This window comes from Arvicanthis niloticus, chromosome 2, assembly GCF_011762505.2.
Source record: "Arvicanthis niloticus isolate mArvNil1 chromosome 2, mArvNil1.pat.X, whole genome shotgun sequence".
Classification (NCBI taxonomy): Eukaryota; Metazoa; Chordata; class Mammalia; order Rodentia; family Muridae; genus Arvicanthis; species Arvicanthis niloticus.
This window is the reverse complement of record NC_047659.1, coordinates 146,890,231-146,914,470: the sequence shown is the minus strand read 5'-3', so window position 1 is coordinate 146,914,470 and position 24,240 is coordinate 146,890,231. Positions and strand designations below refer to the sequence as shown.

The 24,240-nt window shown below is 50.6% G+C and overlaps 1 protein-coding gene across 3 annotated transcripts; it reads right to left on the bottom strand.

The window, feature by feature from the left end:
- Nucleotides 1-5,393: 5,393 nt before the first annotated feature.
- On the bottom strand, nt 5,394-23,170 carry Slc17a9 (solute carrier family 17 member 9). Of its 3 annotated transcripts, XM_034493930.2 has the most exons (14): nt 22,833-23,170; nt 16,538-16,735; nt 16,026-16,165; nt 14,674-14,773; nt 12,005-12,135; nt 11,224-11,320; nt 10,887-10,983; nt 10,196-10,283; nt 9,447-9,481; nt 8,400-8,515; nt 7,785-7,840; nt 7,629-7,658; nt 6,849-7,061; nt 5,394-6,367 (listed from the first exon to the last, which is right to left on the bottom strand). In XM_034493930.2, the coding sequence occupies exons 1-13, from the start codon at nt 22,922-22,924 to the stop codon at nt 6,898-6,900; spliced, it is 1,344 nt and encodes a 447-aa protein (XP_034349821.1). In that variant the 5' UTR covers nt 22,925-23,170; the 3' UTR covers nt 5,394-6,367; nt 6,849-6,897. The 3 variants fall into 3 exon arrangements, with proteins under 3 accessions (XP_034349821.1, XP_034349822.1, XP_076786501.1); XM_034493931.2 differs by having other exon boundaries at nt 5,394-7,061; nt 16,608-16,735; XM_076930386.1 differs by lacking the exons at nt 9,447-9,481; nt 10,196-10,283 and having other exon boundaries at nt 5,394-7,061; nt 22,833-23,167.
- Nucleotides 23,171-24,240: the final 1,070 nt, after the last annotated feature.

Below are 24,240 nucleotides of genomic sequence, written 5' to 3'. Positions count from 1 at the left end.
CTTTGTTCTGTGAAATGTATATAAAAAGAAGCTCTTGGTTGCTAGTCAGTGGGAGCTGCAGATTGGTCTAATTGGTAGTCAGTTAGAGAGCTTCGATTTCCTGACCACTGTGCCTGACTCATCCTCCCTTGAAGACTCCTCGTCTCCTCTGTGGGCTGCCCTGACTACTGGGACAGACCCTGGCATCTCAGAATGAAGAGAAAACGAAGCTGGCACCAGAGGCTTTGTGTCCCTAAAGGCATGTTTCCCCAGGCCTCCCCTCTAGGACTTTGGGCCCTTGGGGAACCAGTGGGCATGTGGTGCAGCATTCAGGGGACTCTCAGTCTCCCTTCTACAGCCTTGAACCAAGGTTCTCTCCCAAACTGGCCTATGACCCTCATGGCCTCCAGCTCCCAGCCCCCAGCTTCAAATGAATCAAGAGCATCTTCTGTGTCCAAAGGCCAAAGGGCCAGGCTTGCCTCTAATTAAAATGCACATCCTTTAATTAAAGACCCCATAACACATGAAGGGCATCACTGAAATACGACGTGTGACATAGTCATTACCCCGCTGTTAATTACTAATTAATGAAGCTATTTCAATTAATAGCTTCCCCGCCACCACTCCCCCTTGGACAGGCCCCATGCTGAGGTGAGTCCCTGAATCACCCTCAAAAACTGGCTTCTTGCCAGAGACTCCCACCTGAATATTCATGACTCAACTTCACCCCTTTTCAATTAAACATAATAAAGTAAATCCTATCAAAAGTGTGTTTCTAGCTCACAAACCATCTCCTTCACTACCTTGCAGGAGCCAGTGGGTGGGGGAGGGGCTGGCAGACAGTGAACGGAGGGGACTTTAGGAGGCTCCGCAGCCCAGGGCACCATCCCAGGTCTGATAGCCTCACCCGGAAAGCTGATGTCCAGGGGTTCCCAAGGGAACAAGTGGGCACCTGAGGGCATTGTTATCCTACAGCTGAAGGACAATAGCCCAGAAATAGGGAGACAGCCTAGAGATGTAGAAGGGACATTAACATACTAATTATGAATATTAAGCAGCCATTAAAGACCCTGATTTAAAGAAAGGACAGGGAAGTCTCACCTAAGGTAAGTAGGAGGGGCAGCCCTGTACCTAAGCTGGAGTTAGAGGTGGGGGCCCAGGGAGGTCTGCACAGGGCTTCTAGAGCCTGTAAACAGGCCAGCAACTTGAGAAGGCACAGTCTCAGCTGGGGGGACATTCAGGCAGAGGTAGGAGGGCCCGAGCCAGTTGATCCATGGAGACACTAGGCATGATCAAGCTGCAGGAGATGTGTTCACATCTTCAAACTCCTCTATGAATAATCTAACAACCGTCTCTCTTGTTCTAGATTGGATTCCCAGGCGACTTATCCCTTAATGGGCCCCAGTGTGGGAGAAAGAGCCTCTTTTTTTTTTCCATGAAGGATTGTCCCCAGGACAGTCCACTAAAGCCCCACATGCGCTCCGGGAAGACAGCTCTCACCACCAACCCTGAGCTCAACATCTCACAGTAACTCTTGCTCTGAGAGGAGGTGAGAACAGGTTCCCAGGGGCAGCCTAGGGTGAGGAGAGAAGGATGCGAGAGGGCAGGTGCTGGAGGACCACGTTATAACGTCCTCGGGAGACTCTGGACCTTCAACCTCTCAGCTCAGGCCTTCTGCATCTGTTCATCAAAAGCGGAGTCAGGAGCCACATGTTGGACAGCAGAAGTACCCACTGTGGATGTTCCAGACTAAGGGCGGGATGCACTGGTCAATACGTTCTCACCTGTCATACATCAGACTCCCACCCAGCACCCAACATGCCCATCCCAGCCCTGGGGAAGAATTGAAGACCTAGAGAATGTTTCTCTTGGCATCACGTTTGTCTTTGCCTATGAACTGGGCTTGACTTCTCCCCTGTTACTTCAGTGCTCACTCAGCCCCTTCTCTCTTCTATGCCTCAGAAGACCAGCCCCCCCCCCCATTGTATCCTGAGAAGGACGCTAGGTGGCACCAGTCCCCACAGAATCCTGAAGTTAACGCGGCCCTGTCCGGCAGTGCCCTCTGTCGGCCAGAGGTGGAATGTCAATGGCTGTATGTAAGGTTGTGGGCTGAACAGACAAAAACACCAAGACTAATTCACATAGTCATGGCCACCCACGCACATTCATACCCACAGGCACTTATACAGGCTCTATTTCTAGGAAGCTAAAGCAAAAAAGAGATGTCCTCCGGGTTTCAGGCCTACAGGAGAGAGGCCCCATCAGACAAAAATGGGAGCCCTGGACTCGGCCAGAAGCTTTAAAAACACGTTTCTAGAAGTTGAAGCAGGAGGGTCTGAGAGCCCGATGACTGGATCTGCCTACAAACAAGGCCAGACTAGCTATTTTTTTTTAAAGATTATTTATTTCATGTATATGAGTACACCATTGGTCTCTTCAGATACACCAGAAGAGGACATCAGATGGTTGTGAGCCACCATGTGGTTGCTGGGAATTGAACTCAGGACCTCTGGAAGAACAATCGGTGCTCTTAACCACTGAGCCATCTCTCCAGCCCAAGACTAGCTATTTTTAAGTGCGGGGTTGGGTAGGTGGACCCAGCTGGCTAGCCTGAGCTGGTAAGGGGATAGGACAAGAGACAGGGAGAAGGAAGGGAGACAAGCTTCTCACCGCTTACTCTGGTGTCTCTAGGGTCTACCCAGAGCTTCTGCCACCTAATTACCTTTCTGTGAAGACCCTCTCCAAATGCAGCCTTATGTGATCACTGTTGGGTAATACCTGTACCTACCCTCCGCGGGAAGGCTCCCTCTTACCCCTTCTAAACTGCTCTGAAAGGCCTCCTGGCCACTACGGCCAAGACCTTCTACCCAGAACTCCTTGGGATAGCCAAAAGACTACCACCATATCCCAGTGACTGTTTCCAGATCTTGGAACTGTGTGGGGCAGGTTATGGACTTTTACTGAATGAACTCACAAATGTAAGAACTTACCAGCAAACAAATGAGCCAGTTGACTCCAATGGTACGTAATGCCCCTTACTGTACTTTTAAAAATGCAAATTTTACATTACCTGTAAACAGGAGGAGGAGGAAGAGGAAGAGACTAACTCCTAACTCCTTGAGGCAGGTTCTACCCCTAGAGCCTAGAGGATGGGGCTGTCTTAGTGTTTTCTTTTCTTTTGTAATAAAATTTATTTTATGTTCATTGTTGTTTTGACTGCATGTATGTCTGTGTGAGGGTAACAGAAGCCCCTGGAACTGGAGTTACAGATGTGTGAGCTGCCATATGGGTACTAAGAATTAATTGAAGGTGGGTGCTCTGGAAGATCAGCCATGATCTTGAGCCATCTCTCCAGCCCCTGTTTTACTGTTTTAATTGTGCTGTGATAAAACATCATGACCAAAAGCAAATTCAGGAGGAAAGGGGTCACACCATCTTACAGTTTCCTGGCCACATCTCATTACTGAGGAAAATCAGGGCAGGAATTCAAGGTAGAAATCTGGAGACAAGAACTGAAGCAAAGTGGCTTGCTTCTCATGACAACTCAGGGCCACCCACCAGGGGTGGCATCACACACAGTGGGCTGGCCTCGCACATTAATCACTAATAAACTGGCCCCACAGGCTTGCCTACAGGCAAGCAGATGGAGGCATTTTCTCGGTTGAGGTCTCCTCTTCCCAAATGAGTCTACTGTGGTAAGATGACAAAACACTGGTCAGCACAGGGCCTTCTTGAGTATGGCTCCCTAGCTTCAGAAACTCAACTAAGGACGGTTAAGGAAGCAGAGGCTGAGGCTCCTGGATGCTCCTCGGTTGAGCAATCAGCCCCCATCCTACAAGGCCAGCTTACAGAGATGGCTCATTGGTTAAGAGCATTCCCTGCTCTTCCGGAAGACCCAAGTTTGGTTCTCCCACACTAGGCAGCTGCTGTAGCTCCAGCTCCAAGGGACCCAATGCCCTCTTCTGGCCTCCCTGGATACCCCAACACATGTGGCGGGGGCACACGCGCGCGCACAGACACACACACACACACACAAACACACACACACACATTTTTTTGGGGGGGGGGTGGTTTCGAGACAGGGTTTCACTGTATAGCCCTGGCTGTCCTGGAACTCCCTCTGTAAACCAGCCTGGCCTCAAACTCAGAAATCTGCCTGCCTCTGCCTCCCAAGTGCTGGGATTAAAGGTGTGTGCTACCACTGCCCGACTTCACACACACACACACACACACACACACACACACACGTCTTAAAAGAGTATTTTTATTCAAATTGAAAGACCACAGAGCAAAGTTTGTGCTCATATGTCACTTCATGGCACATCTGGTTCAGGGCATCTTGCTCTGGAGATTTGTGCACACTTTTGACAGGAGTTGTGTAGACAGGTGAGCCAACACTGCTGGTGCACCAGGACAGCAGTGAGGGTCTAACCTATGTCAGTGCTCTGAGGCTCTCCTCAGATCTGGCTGACACCCCACTGCTTTCCTCGTGAGTGGATTGTAGAACATTCTCAATGCATGCTCATTCTTTTAAAAAAGGTAACTGTGTGTGTGCACATGGGCTAGCCTACACTGGTGCATGAGCATGGGCTACCCCATGCTGGTGCATAAAGAGGCTGGAGGTGGACACAGGTGTTTTCTTCTACGGTAACTCTAGTTCTTTGAGTCAAGGTCTCTCACTGCACCTGAAGGTCACCATTCTCTCTAGACTGGATGGTCAGTGTGCCCCAAGATTTGCTGGGGTTACAGCGCACATCACTGTGCCTGGCTTTCGTATGTGGGTTCTGGGAACCCAAACCCAGGCCCTCATGCTGTTCAACAAGCATTTCACTCACTGAGCCTTCTGCCCTGCCTCAGGGGACTGATGGAGGGAAAGCTCTCCTCCGGGCATGACATGGCCATTCTGAAATGAGAGGAGCTCATGTCTGGCATGAGCCCCTCACAAGACAGAGTACTAGCACTCCTTCACAGAGAAGAAGTCGTGAGGCAGTTTAGCCATGCAAGGCCCCTCCGCTAATGACTGCTGGAAAAAAAAAAGAGGAAGCCTTTTCCTCTGTGGTTTAGCCACCACAAGTTGCCCATGCTCCTGTAAATAACTCCAATTAAACTATTGGTAAACTGAGCAGTGGTGGCTCATGCCTTTATCCCACAGCATGTGAGAGGCAGAGGCAGGAGGATCTCCATGAGTTCAAGGCCACCTTGGTCTACATAATGAGTTTCCAGTACAGTGAGAGATATACAGTGAGACCCTGTCTCAAAACACCAAAACCAAACTCATCAGTTCATCAAGTTGAACTTGGGTGGAACCATTTTTGTTTCTTTGACCCGTCAGTGGGGATTGGACGAGACCCTAGGGAAGGGGGCACAAAAGAATAAAGAGACAAGAGACACAAAGACGCAGAGCAAGTCTGAGGTTCTGATCAAGCTCTGAAACTTTAATTTCCGGGGCAGGTTATAAAGACACAGCAATATGGGAAGTTTGGGTGAGGGTCATTGCTTAGGGCTATCCTACTATGGAATCCTCATTGTCTAAGACCAGTCTACTGTTGTATCCTTATTGCCCAAGACCTTCCCACTGTCGTATCCGACTCCCAGGAAATGCCAAGCGTTCTTTAAGTTCCTGGGACCTGAGACCTGCAAATGTCCTTTCTTAACCTTGTACTGACTAGGCTTTCCAGAACAGCAGGTAATTTCCTGAGGTTCTCTTAGAACAGCAGGTCATTTCCTGGGTTTGGCTCCTGGCATTTCTTTGCTTGGGTGCTTGGCTGGTTGGTTGGTTTGAGATGGAGTCTTTCTACATAGCCCTGGCTATCTTGAAACTATGTAAACCAGGCTGGCCTCACACTCAGAGAGATTTGCCTGCCTCTGCCTCCCAAGTGCTAGGATTAATGGTGTGTGCCAATGTGCTTGGCTCTGTGAAAACATTTTCTGTTGCATTATTGATGATCTAAGTAGGGGTGAATAGAATTTTGTTTGTCTCCCCAGGAAAAGTTCACATAACAAAAGATATTGAATAAAGCAACAATCTCATCTTAAATAGTTTAATAGTTTTCACTTAAATAAGATTCTATCGAGACCCACCCTATCTAAAAAGAAAATCTAATAAGCATCTTAAAGAATTCATTATCAGCTCATGAAACCACAAGCTCTACAAGGAATAATGGGGAGGTAGAAAAACAAGGCCATAAGTGAGAGGAGGATCCACCTTGGTCTGGGGTCTGTGATGTCTGGAGTGTCCAGGCAAAGCCTGAGGACTGCCAGGCACCTGCCAACCCAGGACACATCAGTAGTGCTGAGAGATCCACAGGACAGGAACCGGGGTCCACAAAGGCAGCCAAGGACCTCTAGCCTACTGCACGCTGGCCCAACTGGAGTGGCAGCTTGCCTTCTGGAGAGAAGCAGAAACCATGGCTTCCCTATGGTTTTGAACGGTGGTTCTAGTGGGCCCGTCTTACAGAGACATGGTCTAATGTCTACAGACATTTAAGTCATCATTACTGGAGAGATGGAGGTAGGAAGATGTCTGGAGTCGGTGGGGGGTCAGAGCCACTCCTGAACATCTATCTACCAGCACACAACACATCCTTAACACAGAGAAATCTTGTCAGAGAAACAACCCTCATTGACTGGGGCTGGAGAGACCTCCCATCAGCAATGCAGGTTCCATAAAAGCAGCAGTCCCAGTGAACCTGAGAAAGGGTAGGACTAGCAAGCAGACTGGAGCCATGACCCTCCTCCTGACACAGGCCTGTGTGTATTCAGGCCTACCTATCTCTCCAGCTCGTTCGGATTCCCCAGGAGACTGAGGTCTTGTTGTCTGCTCATGTCTAAGGTGGAGATTCACATAGTTTCACTGACAGAGTTGTTACCCTCAGGCTGCCGACATCAGGTCCTGGGTGGGACTGGATCGTCAGGGAGTTAGAGGTCCTCATGAGTGGGAACCACGTCCACCCTCTGCGCCTTCCCGAACACCAGAAAGGTGCCCAGTCCCAGGTTGCTGATGATGGCCACCATGTGGAACACACAGGTCCAGGAACCAGTAGTCTCAATCAGGTAGCCACCCAGACACACGCCTACCACACCTGGCCAAGAGAGGCAGAGACTGACTGGTGGTCCTGGGAAGCTAGCCGCCACACATCAGTAAACTCAGGGACAGAGCAGGGCAGAATACAGATGCCTTGAAGACCCAGGGATAAAATTTGAACTCTGAGCTATGTGCCACAGGAGACTCAGGCTGGGGGAGCGGGGGTGGATCTCAGAAGACAGAGTCTTCGTGGGCCACCCCAAATCACATATTGATGGTGTCCCCATTCCCTGTCCCACCCAATGAAAACAAAGAAAGAGTATGAGCCTCTGTCAGCCCAGGTACTCAGTGGTACCCTAAACTACAGGACTGACTGTCACATGGGGACAGTCAGGGGAGAATGGCTTGTGAGTGCGTAGTCCACCACCAAGCAAGTCAAGTGGCACCTCGGCAGGAATATGTGAGATCACTCTGGGCCATCTTGGGCCTTGTGCCCTACTTTGACTTTGAGACCCCATTCAACAGCATGAGATGAGTCAGATGGGATGACCCCCATCTAGGCTCCATCCTAAACTCATTTACTAGTGACCCAAAACAAAGGACAAGACCACCTCTAAGCCCTTACCTGCTAAGGCCCCTGCAGTGTTGGCTACACCTGTGAACAGAGGTTAGACACATCATGAGGAAACCCATTGTTGCTCCTACAGTGCCCCACCCCACCCCCTGGGAATAACCCTCAGTCAAAGGCATGGGATAAAACTGGGATAAGCCAGTGGCTCACCAAACAGGAAGCCAGCACAGGATGGGGCCAGGTCCTGAATGTTGACTGAAATACCACTGTGAGAAACAGGAAGGAAGGCAGGTGAGTGGCCACAGGCCTGGCTACCTCTACTTGGTCTGAAGTTGTTACTGGAGCATAATAGATGGTTATGAGTCACCAAAAGACACTCAGGCCAGCCCCACGCCCCTACCTGCCAGGTGCTGCTAGGCCTGGTGGCACCATATACTGCACACCTCAGCTCTCCCACCCTTCTGATAAAACACTAGAAGCTGCTCCTGAGAATGGACGGGAAGCCAGAAAAGCATGCAGTAGGGTTCAATTTGGAACAGCTTTGAGTTGGGTTCCTAATGCAGCCCCCTGCACCCCCAAATGCTTATTTGACATTGCTATGGGAGAAAAGGTGCAGAAGGAGGGGCATTAAGTCTGGGGTTTATGTTCATTCTTCCTCCTGACCCTCCTCTCAGTACTGGGGGTGGGGAAAGTCTCCTTGTTTCCTGAATGACCCTTGTTTGATTCCCAGATGCTCACTCTGACAGATTATGGGGAGCTTTCCTTAACCCACCTTCATAGACCCCTGAACCAGAATATACTAAAAACTGGCGGGCCCTTCCTTACCTGTGGTTGAAGGTCTGGAAGCCAATGGAAGCTGATGCAAAGATAATAGCCTTAAGGAAGCTTGTGGTATGACCCAGACACAGGGCAAAAACGCTCGACAGACCAAGGCCCATCACCTGCAAGACAGGGCTGGTGAGGGTCCAAGGAGCCATGCTGGCCCATATGGCTCATCCAGGCTTGGACCCATATAAAGAACCCCTAGTGTTCTGAACAAGATCAGAGCAGTTCTACCTAAAAACCCCTCCCAGCCTGGGGCTTCCCTACTCTACCTGCCCTGGCATAGAGAAGAGGAGAGAGCATCTTCAGAACTCTGAGAAAGTTCTCAGGTCTGAGCACCTTCCAGTGGCCAGGCCACCTACACTAGCCCCTTTCTGGGTTCTATTGCTATGAATTGATCTCTGATCTGAGCTGACTCTTCCCAACCTTGGAGCAGGTACTGGTTCTGGGGCCATGAGACCTGGCTGCAGCTTTCCTGGCCCATATCTTTGATATTAGCTTGGTTCTAGAAATCAGGGAATTAGAGCACACAACCCTCAGGTCCCAGGAGGCCAGAACAAAGAAGGGTTGTCCATAGAGAGATGTGGTAGTTTGAATAAGAATGGTCCTCATAGATTCATATATTTGAATATTTGGTCTCTAGTTGGTGAGGCTGCTTGGGAAGGATTAGGAGGTGTGGCCTTGCTGGAGGAGGTGTGGCCTTGCTGGAGGAGGTGTGGCCTTGCTGGAGGAGGTGTGGCCTTGTTGGAGGAGGTGTATCACTAGGAGTGGGCTTTGAGGTTTCAAAAGACCACACCATTCCCATTTCTTTCTCTGGTTTGTGGTTGTGTGTCTCAAGATGTAAGGTCTCAGCTACTACTCCAGGGTCATTCTTGTATGCCTCCCTGCCTGCTGCCTGCTGCCATGTTCCGCATTATGATGGTCTTGGACTCCAACCCTCTAGAACTGGAAGCTCTAAACAAGCTCTCCCTTCTATAAGTCACTTTTCTCATAATACCTTAACACAGTGATAGAAAAACAAAGAGACAGGGATTCAAATGATTTTCCTACCTGCATGAGCTTACGCACTGTGATGACTCTGTAACCTGAGCAGGGAGACAGACCCAGGGTGAGTTTCCCTCAGCTCACTCAGGTCTTCAATAGTCTCCCACCCACAGTCACAGAAGAGTAAATGGGGTGCCCAGGGCAGCACTGCAGGGCTCAAGACAGGAGATTCCCTATCATAAATTGTACCCTCTTATGTACAGTATGTGTGTTGGAAGATTTCCTGTGGTGCTGTCTGGGTAGAAATATGGAAGGGTAACCCTGTGGGCCATTTCCAAAATTCCAGCTTTTGGGTAAGCTTAGTCCTGATTCTTTCAGTTTCATCAAATTTTCTGATCTTGCACAATGAATGTGTTCTACTTTCTGTTGAGGAAAACCTGTACCCTGAGAACGGGCACACATGTGTATTGTCTTCTATACCTGAGTCTGTAAGGACATTGCTTCATGGAGCTGCAGTTTGGCCCCTGGAACTCTGGAAAACTCAGAGCAAATCTGGGTGCCTGTGACATGTGACACTGACAACCACTTTCCTTCCCCATAGGGGTCCAGGATTATGTTCATTTGGATCTTCTGGCTTTCCCCAACTCTACCCACTGAGAACAAGGAAGACACGCTGGGATCCTTGGCTTGACTCTAAAGGATGGTCTGTGTGTCACAGGATGGTGGCCTTTCCCTAGTGATATAACTGTACTTCCAGAGTGGAGTGAGATTCTTGAGACTGTGGTTCACCCAGGACAATTTACCCCAACACTCACCCTGACTGATGAGGCGGTCAGAAATGAACCCGCTGAATAGACTGGCAGGGATTGCCAGCAGCCAGGGGACTACATTGAAGACCCAGCCCTGCAGGAAGAGGTGCAGCCTCAAAGGTGGCCAGGGTGGCAGCTAGCCTCTAGATGACACCCAGGCAGGAGGACCACTCCAGGATCATCACCATGTCAGCTGAGCTCTGTCCACCCACTGGCTGGGCCTAAGAGCAGAGGGTCCTCGAAGAATAGGCCCTAACCAACCCATTATCACCACCACCTCCCCACCCCCGGCAAGAACTGAGCCCAGTATGGCTAACTCCTGAGGCCACATTCTCCACATGCTCCCCTTATTGTGACAGGGTTAGAGCCAAGCCAGTCTGCCTGAGAATGCACAAGGACTCCAGTGTTCACATCACAGGTCTGTCTCCCTTGGATGTGGCATCAGCAGATCAGCTAGCCAGCCCTAAGAGAGGGGGTTCTTTCAGGCAGCAGGTCCAAGTCTTGGGCTACGGTAGCTACAGTCTCATCATATACAGCCTTGAATTGGTATCTGTTCCCAAATGGACTGTCATCTCCAGGCCTGAAGCCCATAGGGTGATAGAGTTGCCAAGCTGTGGATGCAGCCACCCACACAGGGGCCTTTACAGCCCAAGCGTGGCCCCTTCACCTTGTAAGGGCCAGGTAGCATGACACCTACCTTGGAGTTGGGGAAGGTCTCCTTGAAGAAGGTGGGTAGCCAGGAAAGTAGGATGAAAAAGGAGCAAGCTGAGGACAACTGGGAGCAGATTGCTGCCCTGTGTGGGACACCAGGATCAGGGATCTAACAGTGGCCAGTATCTCTGACACTGACTCCATATGGGACCCACTCCTTCCACCCCAGGACACCAAGGCCCTATGCTCTAAAACCTGGGGTATTTGCTGGAGTGTCAGGACTAGGTCTTGCCAAGCATAGGCAGCTCCATGCAACATTGGCTGTCATGTCTCAAGCCCTGTCCTCATCTACACTCTGCCTGGCCATGCCAAATCTAGCTCACCAGACAGAGGCCTTTCGGAAGAGTTGTCTCCAGGGCACTTTGGAGGGCCTGGTCACAGGTAGGCCTTGTGCTAGGACACCCAGGGCCAGGACAAGATCTAGGAGAACAAACGATTTCAAAGTGAAAGCTTCAGTACCAGGTACGCCAAGTTGTCCCTAAGACAGCAGTCATTTAGGAGGTGCTAGGGCAGAGGGGTCAGGGGGCATCTCACTAATCCCTTGGAGTGCCTATCCAAGGTGGCAATTCCCATGAGTCAGGTTCTATGCCTGACCCATGCCTGTGCCTGGAGACCCTTAGAGGCCCCTTCTTGCTACCTAAAGACTCAGCTTTGTCCACCTGCTTTCACCAGCTAGACTCCCTGTGTCAGCTTCAGCCCCAACAGAACAGAATGCAGAGCTGGGGCAGGCAGGAGGTTCAGCTCTTGGGTTCTTAGAACTGGATATAACTATCTTCACCAGGCAGTGATGACTACTCAGAAAAATGCCTTTAATATGGAGTCTACCTCGCCGGAGACTCCTGCCCCTCTCGCCTGTGCTGTGTGTAATATGGCCCCAGCTACACGTGGCTTGGGAAGTTAGCTGTAGGGAAGTCGTCACCATCCCTGTGGTGTTGAGACTAAGCTATACTTGAGTGGAATCATTTTTTTGATCTCCTGTTGGTACCCTGTCTGGGGTGAATAGATGTTCATTCGCTGTCCCCAGAAAAAGTTTATGCAGCCGATGTTTGCCCGGCAGCTGCAAGGGGGAGGAGGCAGAGGGACTGACCACGTGGCTGCAGTTACCTTTCTCATTCAGCAGGTACTTGTACACATAGTACGCCCAGAACAAGGTGAGGCCGCCTGAGAAGTAGAAGACACTCTGCCAGCCACACTGATCCAGGAGCACCGAGCCTACGCCCCCAGTCACCAGGGTCCTGGGAGACACAGAGAAGTACTGTAGTGACTTTGGTTGCTATGCTAAAATGAGTCCAGCTCCCACGGAGAGAAGCAGCTCAGAGGCTCCTGCCTGGAGGATTTTGCTCTTCAGGGAGACTGGGGTGGGAGGACAGTTGGGGCTAGGGAAATCTGGAAGCAGCTGAGACTCAGAATGGAAACTGCTGCTTAGTTTCTCATTTCTTTCTTCTAGAACTTCAAACTGGCCTGCAATTTGTCATGTGATGTTTGTGTGGTAGTGTGTGTGTGTGTGTGTGTGTATGTGTGTGTGTGTGTTGAGGAGAGGGGAGGAGATGGGAAGGAAACGATAAAAAGGTAGCTTAGGAAACACTGAAATAAAAATATTCCTTCTTAGCTGGGCAGTGGTGGCACATGCTTTAATCCCAGCACTTGGGAGGCAGAGGCAGGTGGATTTCTGAGTTCCAGGCCAGCCTGGTCTACAGAGTGAGTTCCAGGACAGCCAGGGCTACACAGAGAAACCCTGTCTCGAAAAACCAGGGAAAAAAAAATCCTTCTTTCATTGTTTCCCCTCCATATAATATAGAGGATAGTATTCTAGCAAAGCTTCTGATGTGCAGATGCATAGTTGCCAACACCAGGCCCCACAACCATTGCCTTGACTCCAGGGTACTGTGGTCCCAGATGCAATGCAAAGCACCCCTGCCTCACCCTTCAACCTCCCACCCACCACTCATCCAAGCAAGAAAGAGAAAACACTGGGCTCTGGTGAGAGACTGAGCTGCCTTCTCTCTTCCTGTGCATTCATCTGTACCCCAGGCGTAGCACCCAGGGCTGGACCTACCCTTGGCTGGGGTACGGTCTTTCCCACTCTTCCTGGCCATGTGTAGAACCATCTGCTGGGCAGGACACCATAAGTGGGATTGAAGATGTATACTGAACCCTTCCGTAGAATCTGAACCCTACTGTTATTTTGACATCCACACTTCACAGTGCAAAATGTGTTTTCAATATTAGACCAGGCCACCCTAGCCAGAAGAGTTAGCCCCTCCTGTGGGCGCTCTTTGCAGCTCCCCCGCTCTTCCCCTCCTCGGCCTGAACTCAGCAACAGTAGACCTATGACTGAATGCATCAGAAAGTCCATTTAACCTTCCAGAAGCCCACCAGCGAGTGGCCCTTCCTCCATGCATAGGGATGTTTCACAGAGGGTGGGGCAGACTCTGGCTCCCCTAGGATGGATGAAAGGGAAGAGATAAAGCAGGTGCTCACCCACCCAGTCCACATGCCAGAGCCCTATCTTACAGCACCCAGAAAGACGAAAACACGCTGACTGTTAGCCTTTACTGACAGCACGAGAAGATTTAAAATCACCATGGAAACATACCTCTGGGAGTGTTTATAAAGATTTTTCCAGAAAGGTTAAACTGAGGAGAAAGAGAACTATCCTGAGTGTTAGCAGCACCAAACCATGGATTGGGGTCCTGGACCGTGGTGCACACACCTTTAATCCCAGCACTCAACAGAAAAGAGGCAGGGGTCTCTGTGAATTCTTCTTCCTCCTCCCCCTCCTTCCCCTCCTTCCCCTTTTCCTCTTCTTCTTCTCCTCTTTCTCCTTCTCCTCTTCTGAGACAGGATTTTTCTGTGTAGCCCTGGCTATCCTGGAACTCAACTCACCTGGAACCAAAATGGCCCTGAACTAACCGAAATCTCCCTGTCTCTGCTTCCTGAGTGCTAGGATTAAAAGGGTGCGCCATCATCCCTTGGCAAATCCTTTCTTCTTAATCTGTTTCTTGTTGTGGATAGCTCTGGTGCTGTTTATATTTTGAAGTCAATTCAGCTTCCCAGAGGATCCGCCAGGGATGAGTAGTGAATCATGTACTCAGGACTTCACATGACCCTTCTAATGAATAAAGAAACCAATCACTGGGCAGTAAATAGGTGAGAGAGGAAGAGAAGAGGCAGGAGAGAGATACTGGGTTTTGGACAGAGACAGCGGGAGGACAAGATGTAGTTACTAGTGACCCCCGATTTAGATGACACCAGAGGATTTAGATTTATTATGGCTTACAAGATTAGGATTCTCTGAACTAAGTTTATGTGGTATTTTCCTTCGGGTGATGGCTTGACTGGGTTCCAGAGAGAAAGGTGGCAAAGTGTGGGTTTGCCAGAAGTGGACCCCAAAAGGCCGTGGGAATTTTGAAATATGGGGCTGGATGTGGGAATTTATGGGGATATGGGACCAGTGGGAATTTAGCAAGCTGGGTGGAGAGATTTTGGAGTTCTGAGTCAGTCTCCACAAGATGAGAACAGGCTGGCCAGACTGCCGAGACCTGTTGTGTTGGCCCAGCGTGAATTGCAACAGTTTCTTGTCATTGTTTTGTCACAGTAACAACAGTAGATAAAACGCTTTCACAAATGCAGCAGACTTGAGGAGCAGCGACCAGCCTTCGGAACCTAGCACTAACCTACATCTCTACTCGGACCATAACTGTTGGACCTGAAGGATGGGCCTTGAGAGCTCAGGTAAAAGCTTCCTGAATGACAAGGAGGTGGCGCCTTACCCGACCTGGGAGCCAGTACCCACAGTGCTGTAGGTAAAGGCTCTCTCGCTCTCCTGCACTCTCTGGGACAGCAAACTGGTCAGGGCTGGAAAGTAGACACCTACAACAAGCAGAGATTGCTGTCAGAGTACCCTGTGACAGGCAGTGAGGGCTAAGATTTGGGTTTGGGCTGTAAATCCAGAGGACATCCATGTCTCCTTTCTGTTACCTCACTGGGCTTTAAAGGATCAGCAGGGCTGGGCTTCTGGCAATATTTGGGTAAGGAACCAAACTAATTTAGGATGAGAGTTATATGCAGCAATGTAAAGCATCTCCGGGAGAGCACCCTGCTTCAAAGCAAAATGCCTCTACCCCCAGATGTAGTAGCCTGCATCTAGATGTTATCCATGTACACATAAGCACATATGCCCTCCATCAGCTCCCTGAAGGCACTTGACAACCCTCCCACTAGCACATTTATGTGTACACACACAGACTACGCCATAGGTTTTCAGGTGTGCTCTGGCACCCTGAGACACTCACATACGTGAGCCGTACGCTTCTATTTGTTAGCCATGTATATACATGAAATGTGCGTACCCTCCTGGGAAAGTTCCTATACCTACTCTTTTTAGACACACTTTCCTCCCAGGAGTTCCTTTGGTTTCCAGGCAGCTTGAAAGTTTAGAAACATCTGGGCACACACCTTTAATCCTAGCACTTGGGAGGCAGAGGCAGGTAGGTTTCTCCGTTTGAAGCCAGCTTGGTCTACATAGTGAGTTCCAGGCCAGCCAGGACTACACATAGTGAGACTCTGTCTCAAAACAAACAAACAAACAAACAAACAAACAGGTTTGAGTATTCTTTTCATTCTAGAGGGTTCTAAACCTCACTCTGAAGCGACTCTTGAGAGGTCCCTTCAGAGTGTGACAATAAGAACCTATAGCTTACTTGTTGTTACCACTCTCTGTGGGGAGACAGGAATCATCAGCCGGACTCCCCTGTGAAACCTCGCATCACCATGTCAATGAATGAGGCTCTTCAGAAGGCAGTTCTTGCTCCTTGAGAGCATGGGACCTGGGGCTTCTCCAGAGGCCAATGACCCACCACCCTTTGAAGGAGAGCCATAGGCTTGGGGGACTTCATCATTTACTCTTTGCCCACAAATAACACAGATATGGCAAGGCACCTCTCCCCAGAAATCCCTGCCCTGAGTAAGCTGTCATTCAAATAAATATCTCAGATATATAGAACAGATTTTTGAGCAAAGGGTAGCACGCAGGCATGCAGGTGTGCATGCTGCTCGGTCCACCCTTCCTGGTGGCAAGTTCAAAGGGCAACACCAGAGGGAGAAAGATGAAGCTGGCTCTTACCTTGGAGCAAACCCGTGAGGATTCGAGAGAATGTCATGAAGGCCAGGTGGCCGCTGCCGAGGTGGGCAAGCAGTGGCGTGGTAACAGTAATGAAGCCCCAGGCGGAGGCTGACAGCAAGATGACCTTCTCACCTCCGATGCTGGAGGAGACACAGGGAGGGACAGGATGGGGTGGCTGTTTGAGAGGGTCTGAGAAGCATCATCATGAACTACTGCACAGACAGCTGTGGTAGACACTGAAGTGACCTGCCCTATAGAAGGGCCCAGAGCTTAGTATGGTATACAGGACTGAGTCTGGCCTGTCTGCTTCAAAGTTTTTATATGTACCGCCATAGAGCAACCACACCCGACCTCTCCCCGAAGGCTAAGCCTCTCCCCAAATATTGGTTGAACTCTTCCCTATCTGCCCCTCCTGTCCTGTGTGCCAGGGCGGGACTGGGTCTGACCACACTGTGTCAGGTGATGGCTTTGTTCCCCCTCAAGCCTGAGCAATGGGGGAGGGGGTTGGTTACCGATCCCCAAGGTGGCCGCCCACCACCTGTGTCAGGCAGTAGCCCCAGAAGAAGCTGCTGAGCACGATACCAGCCTCCTTCTTGTTCCAGCCAAAGTCCTGGCTCATGGCAACAGTACAGACGGGCATGGTGACACGGGTGCAGTACAGGAGGCAGGTGCCCAGGAGTAGCATCCCTGTCCACGCCTGGCATTCAGGCCTGTGAGACACAGAGAGAAGGGTCAGGACCTGGGGAGGCCCACAGACAGTCTTAATCGCTTAGATATCTTCCCAAGGGCAGGAGAACTTAGTCATGAATACAGTAAGGGAGTTAAGATAATGTCTTCGGCGGGAATTTCAGCAGGTTAATCAACCTTTGAAAGCACTGAATTTGATGACTTCTAAAACATAGGCCAATACTAAACACAGGGGCTGAGAATGACACAAGAGCCCTCAGGACGTGAGGCAGGTTAAATGGCAGCCCATTCACAGGGCTCAGAGCCCCGGTCCATGCCTCTGGCTGCCAGGATTATACCAGGATCCCAAATACAAGCATTACACATATTCTCAAGTTTTTTGTAAAGACCATGGAGATACAGAAAGGGATGAAGAAATAGCAGACAGCTCACAACCTGCAGGGCAATGTGCAAAAGTAGGGGAACCCAACTCAGGGGAGCAGAAGGCTCCCAAGCAAGTACGATGAGTACTCACAGGTCCTCAGGAAAGCTCTTGAGTCTTCCCGTGTGTGTGTGTGTGTGTGTGTGTGTGTGTGTGTGTGTGTGCATGTGTGTTAGTGCACAGCTGACAGAGGAGAGGCAAAGAGCCTCAGAGGGGAAGGAGCAGACCCTGGTAAAGCTTCCAACTAAGAAAGGAAGAGTGAGGTTTGTGGCCCGGGGACATGTTCTTGCTTCTGAGAAGAGCTTTGAAGATAATAACTTCTTGGTATATTCAAGGTTACACGGTAGCCTGGTGGGTGGGCTTAAATGGATGGGAAGATAGCAAGCAATGCATGCTCTCTCTCTTTGTCACCACCCACTCCCCACCTTACTGTGCAGACTAGACTAGAATAATGGAGCCTAGGATGACCTCAGACTCAAAGCAACCCCCTGCTTAAGCCTTCTGAGTGCTAGGATTAGATATGAGGTACTCTAGCCTCTTCCTCCTCTTCCTCCTCTTCCCCCTCTTGCTCCTCTTCTTCCTCCTCCTCTTCTTCTTCCTCCTCTTCCTCTTCCTCTTCCTCCTCCTCCTCCTCTTCTTCTTCTTCTTCCTCCTCCTCCTCCTCCTCCTCCTCTTCTTCCTCCTCCTCTTCTTATTGATTGAGATAGGGTCTCTTTATTTTTGTCCTGGTTGTCCTGGAGCTCACTGTGTAGACCAGCTTGGCCTCAAACTCACAGGAATCCTCCTGTCTCTACCTCCTGAGTGCTGGGATTAAAGGCGTGTGCCGTAAGCTTCTTAAGCATTCAAGTTTTGGATTAACATTCACCTACAGAGTTCTGCTGACAGCAGGATGGACAGTGAAACTGGAAATCTGGTATGCCCTCCAGACAAACCAGCCTCATCTGTTCTGGCTCTTCCTTTTCAATGAATTTGGGAATCAACAATTTTAGGGAAACCGGTGATGACGAACAAAAAGGTCTGGACACTATTAGTGAGTTTGATACTTAGACCTAAGGTCCACATTACTTCCATTCCCTGAGCCTGTAAAGACCCTAGCCCTCTACTAGGGAGAGAGATGTTTCTTTTTTATTTTTCTTTTCTTTCCAGTGCTGGGAATCAAACCTGAGATCTCACTCTTGCTAGGCAAGACTCAGTCAGTCATTGAGCCATGTTTCTAGTGGGAGGTAGGTTTGAGACTTGTTCTCTTGTCTCTGTTTATGGTCACGTGGCAGACTCTCTTTGGTAAAAGTTCATTGTTTGAGTGCCTAATGTAGCGTGTGGTAGGCAAACCTGGCCTGAGTTTTGCCATAGTAGGACTGTGGAGAATGGCTCTTGGCTCACGAGACCCTTCTCGAAGACACCCGGTACAACAAATATCAACATGGATATTACACATAGCACTGTCCAGTCATCAGCCACCAGAATGTCCACGCTGACTCATGGATGGCGGTGAGCAGGCCATCCATGTAGGGCAGCAATGGAGAGTACAGGTGGGTGTGCCTGAGGATTCTGTGTAACTATCTTCATAATGATTCTACCTACAAGAAACTTATGGTTCAGATTTTTAATATAAAATGGGTTTAAGCACAGTCATACAGCTGGGGGCTTCTGGAGAGGTGGGTGTTCAATACAGGTCTGAGCCAGGAGAAGGAGGGAGGGTTTGAGGGAGGGTGTCGTCTCCGGGAGAGGGCAGGCAGAAGGGTAGTATGACTAGATAGAAATCCTTTGGAAATGGGCAGGTGATACTGGCCTCCCCTCTACATAGGCACAGACCAAGCAGGGAAGAGGCAAACTAGCAAATTGGGGGACCCAAGGCTGCATCTGGGCTGGGTCCAGAACCCCACAATACTAGACAGAGTCACAGCAAACTGGAGCAGAGTCAAAGGTGAGGGCCAGGAGGCAGAAAGAGCAGCTAAGTCCAAACAAAATGGCACAGAGGAGACTTGAGCCACAAGCCAGGAGCTCAAATTGGCTTCCTGTTTCTAACTGGTCTTCTCCAGACAGCTAACAGGGTCAAAGAATCATAGGTGCACCTAGAGAAGAGTGGTACGCTGGGTGGGTCCCTCTTAGACACCCTGGCTCTCTGCTGCTTCAGTCACATAAAGGAATAAAAGCTCCCAATTACAGGTACCTTTGGACAGTGCTGCTCCTGTGTGCCTGCTGTGATCCTTGTGCCTCCCAGTCAGGTGAAACAAGGCAGCTGTACTGTCCTCACCTAGGGGTAGGCTCTGCAGGTAGGGTGGCACTTCAGGGCAGTCGGAATACCTGTGTCTAGCAGGGGAATAAAGTGGCATGAGCCTCGAAGGGTATTGGTCAGAACAGAAGAGGTAACAGTGAGCCAGGTGAGCTGGGCTCTGGGGGAGGGAGGCATTACCCTCCCTTCCCCCAAAAGATGTGTGGGGTCTTGAGGGCCAGCAGCAACAGTCCTCAGACTATGGTGCCAACCACTTTCCAGTCAGGGAGGTGGAAAAGCTCTGAGGTCTGCTCTGGTAATGGCCAACCTGGTTCCACTGTGTGGCAAGGAGCCTCTGAACCCCAGAGTCAGGAGATAATTTCTTGAGTGGGTCCAAGAAGGGCCAAGCCTTCTGACAGACACCTATCTAGGGACCCCAGGCACGGGGAAGGCAGCAAGCTGTGAGCTCAGCCAGCTCCCTGCTGGTAGAGGGCAAGACTCAGAGCTCAAGCTACTCTCAGGCTGGGGTCCCCAGATACTAGTCAGAGATGACAGTTATGGGTAGGCTAGCAGGTAGGAAAGGATTGTATCTGGCAAGACTCCACATGGAAGTTTGTTAGTCAGGGGAACTGCCAGCAGTTGGTTCAGATGGGGTTTTCTCCCCTTTAGCTGGAGTTTTCCCCTCCTTGGTTTGACAGAACTCTTCCAGGCAAGAGTCCAGCACACAGGGAACCCCTCCCCTCCCCCATTCTACTTATATTTCTTGTCAGGGTATTGTCCTGAGCCAACACTGCCATTGGGTTACTGGAAACATAGGGTGACACCCTCAAGGGTACCCCGGCTGCCCTGACTGGGAGGCACAAGGATCACAGCAGGCACACAGGGGCAGCACTAACTCACCCACTAACAGCCACACAATCCAAAGGTATCTGTAATTAGGAGCTTTTATTCCTTTATGTGACTGAAGCAGCAGAGAGCCAGGGTGCCCAAGAGGGACCCACCCAGCGTGAGAAGATCAGTTAGGAACAGGAAGCCAGCTAGACCCACACCCTCCAGATGAGAGTTGTCTCTAGCTTCCCGGTAGCCATGGGAAGTCAGGAAAAAACTAGGTAACCAATGCCCTGACTGAAGGAGGAGGAGGGGGCTGGGCCAGGTGATATCTGAGTGAAAATGAGGCCGAGACAGCTCCTAGGTATAGATGAGGAAATGGGTTTTATTGTAGTTATATGAGAGTACAGCTAGAGGCATCTGGAAGAGTCCAGACTGAACATGGCCAGCAGAATAGAACGGGCCATGAGAGGAGAGAGAGAAGGGGACTGCAAGAGAAGAAGAGAGAGAGGGGGGACAAGAGAAGGGACCAGGAGAGGGATAAGAACCAAAAGAACACTGGGCAGTGGTGGGCACGCCTTTAATCCCAGCACTTGGGAGGCAGAGGCAGGCGGATTTCTGAGTTCGAGGCCAGCCTGGTCTACCAAGTGAGTTCCAGGACAGCCAAGGCTATACAGAGAAACCCTGTCTCGAAAAACCAAAAAAAAAAAAAAGAACCAAAAGAACACATGGCAGAAGACGTGAGGTTTTAAATGAAAGAGAAGAAGCTGGGTGAGGGAGGAGGGGCAAAGCTCAGGGGTGGAGAGGCTTGGAGTAGGGGAGGGGGGATAAAGAGGAGGCAGGACTCCGGAAGTCACAGGTGCTCTGATGCTGTGTGGTGGCCAATGTCCCCTTCGATATGCTAATAGACACCTCAGTAGCCTTTTGCTTCATCCCAGCACCCTGGAGGCAAGGAATGGGCCTTGTCCTTCAGCTGGGTGGGTGGTACCAGCCAGGCTAATGAAGATACATCCTCAGTACTCGCTGGTGGCACAGAACATGGCCGTCCTCCAGGAGGACCTTATGGACCTGCTTTCCTGACTGGTCAGAATCCCAGGTCCAAGAGCCCCCATCTTGATGAAAAGTCTTTAGGATCAAGAGCTTGGGCCAGGACTGCCTGCAAAGCTCTACCTGCCCATGCGGAGCCAGAGCTCAGGCTGGATGTCTCAGCAAGCATACTTCCTCACAGAATTGTGCAGCTTTGGTTTCCTGTTAGATGGCTTGTGCAGAGTATCTGGGGCTGAGGTGATCACGTGACTCTTGGTTCGGTGGGGAGATGTGCTGGCAACCGTGGCCAGGGGTCCAGAGTATACTCCCATACTGTATCTCCCTAACTCAGCTTCTACCAACCACCCTGCACGCTAGATTTGTTGGGGAGAACACTGTCTCCCAAACACGAGGTGGTGGTGAGTGGTAGGCCCCTAGAGTCTGGTGTTCCCCGAACTCTGGTGCCCTTCTCCTAATAACAGCACTTACTGCTGTTACTATCACCCTCACATGAGTCGATAATGGCCTTGACCCTGCAAAACTCCCCAGAATTCTCAGCCACCACTTTGCCAAAGGCAACTGGAGATACTACACAGGAGAAACAGTAAAGACAAGTGCCAAGCAGAGGCATTAAATTGTAGCCTACAGCAAAATTGGCAGAACAGTTCATAGCTGTAAGAAAGCCCTGGGTGGCGCCTCCAGGGGCCAGGTGAAGCACAGGCCTCGGGATAAACACGGGGTGGGGAGGGAGGTGGTAAGCCAGAGAGGGAAAGAGCTAGTGAGGGCAGGCACACAGTGCTCCTCCTCTGGCAGAGTCTGACCCTACTGTAATTGTCACTGGCGGGGCTATGATTTGGTTCTGTGCCTCCCCGTGACCTGCTGTGCCTTCATCTGGTCTAGGTTCAGTGGTGGTACTATCATAAGGTCCTCTTTACACTTCCTGCCAGTAGGATCCGGGGCTCTTGCCCCGGGTGACAGAGAGGTACCAAGGCTTGACTCTGGGCCCTGGGTCTAGCACTTCAACCTGAAGACCACAGGGACCAGAGCAGGGTGTGAGTTCTTTTAGGCTCCCATTTGAACCCTCTCACCGTGGAACCATAGCCAGATGTCACCTTTGCTCCTGGTTTCTAGGGGGCTGCTTGCCTGGAGACCCGTGGAAACGGACTATGACTGAGAATGAGTGATAGCTGTTTTCCTCCCTAGTTTAGAAGACTTGTGAACTCAGGCCCTGCCTCTGTGACTTAGAGCGGCTGCATAGATTCCTATGCTGTATCTGTGCTCCCTATGCTGGGGGCTCAGGGCTCCCACCAAGCCTCACAGACACTAGACCTCAGAAAAGGCAGGGAAAAGGGCAAAGAAGCCATTTGCCAGATTTGGGCATTCGATTGGAAATGGGAGGAGGGGTCCCTTTACTGGGTCGAGCATCTTGTGTCCTCCTCTACTTGGGGGCTAGGGCTGCCCAGGGAGGGGCATGGGAGTCCCAGGAAGAGTGAAGGTGGCAGGCTGCATAAAGGCTGGGAGGCAGCCGCTAGTCTGGTGTTCCCTGAACTCAGGTCCTATGAAGTAGCACCTCAGCTCCCTTTCTAAATGTGAAAGTCCTCCTTGCCCCAGCGTCACCCATACCCAAATTCACCTGGACCACCGTGTATCCTCTGCTGCCGCAGAAGGGGTCTTGCGGGTCTCCTCTGGGATTGACTGCATCAGGCTGGAGTGCTGGGATGGCATGGGCACCGTTGTGTACCGTGCCCTCCCACCTCAGACCTAGGACAACCCACAGGGCAGTACCGCCCAAGTCCACGTGTCAGTCCCAGTGCTTCCGTCTAGCTCTCCCAGGACGCGTTGCCCCCGGAATTGAGTCCCCGCCCCACTGATGTCCCAGGAGGCAGGGCCAGGGACCTTGCAACAGCCAGAGGCTTACCACTGGGACTTCCTACTGGGGAAGAGAAATCTCTGGGGGATTGTGGCCCCAGACCTGCCAGAAATAACTTTCTCTTCAGTAAAGTGAGCAGTGTGTATGAGGGTCCCTCGGTCTCTCGGTCTCTCTCTCTCTCCCTCTCTCCCTCCCTCCCTCCCTCCCTCCCTCCCTCCCTCCCTCTCTCTCTCTCTCTCTCTCTCTCTCTCTCTCTCTCTCTCTCTCTCTCTCTCTCTCTGTGTGTGTGTGTGTGTGTGTTAGGAGGGCAGAGGCGCGATAGAAGTGCTCACGGGTTGTGTTCTAGTCTAGTAAAGATTAGGGATCAATTGGTAATGAAATGCAAAGATAGTAAAACTTTAAGGCAGTCAATTTTAAAAATGGATCTCTTGGATCAGAACTGGCTTGGTGAGAGAACTGTAACACAGGCACAAAAGGGCAGTGAAGGTGGCTATTGACCCCCAAATTCCGGACAAAGGTGTTCTGAGCACTGGCCACAGACTAGACTCTAGGGTAGGTCTCAGCCACGCTGCAGGAAGGCTTCTGAGGCTCCTTCCTCCCACATCCCTCCTCTATTCCCAGTTCTAAACAAATGCCTCCCCCACACAGCTGCAGGCCAACTGGGACACACCCACTAAAGGCTTCCCACTGCATTTATAATCTCCTCAGTCTCCATGCCCCGCAGAATACCTTCCACAGCCCAGCAGGCAATAGGTCTTCACGGTCATACACATTTGTACTAAAAGAATATTAGGACCCGAAGCTAGGGTACAGCTCAGTTATCAAGCATGTGCTCAGCGTGTGTGACGCCTTGGACTCAATCCCCAGTTCTGAAAAAAATAATCTGTACTTAAATGTCAAGTCAGTCTTCCATCCACATCAGATGTATCCTGTAGGACACAAAGATGATGGCAGAGAAAGGCTTGCCTCCCTAGTGACCCAGGGACTGCCTGTAAGTATATGGTACTAATAATCACTATAACATAAAGCTCTGTTCAGAAACTGCCTATGGAAGATCCAGAATCACACAGCAGAAAACCGTTAGCATTTCTTCTTGAGTGGTCACTGTTCTGGGAGTGGGTGGGTAAAAGTAGAGAAGGGATGTTACCTTAAGTAGGTTGGGTAGAGGAGG

Coding starts and splice junctions, on each gene's coding strand:
- Slc17a9 (XM_034493930.2), bottom strand. CDS start 22,924: ATGCCATCCCAGCACTCCAGCCTGATGCAGTCAATCCCAGAGGAGACC. Junction 16,166..16,537: donor GGCGGCCACCTTGGGGATCG/GTAACCAACCCC, acceptor TGTCTCCTCCAG/CATCGGAGGTGAGAAGGTCA. Junction 7,659..7,784: donor CTGTGCTGGCTTCCTGTTTG/GTGAGCCACTGG, acceptor CTCTGTTCACAG/GTGTAGCCAACACTGCAGGG.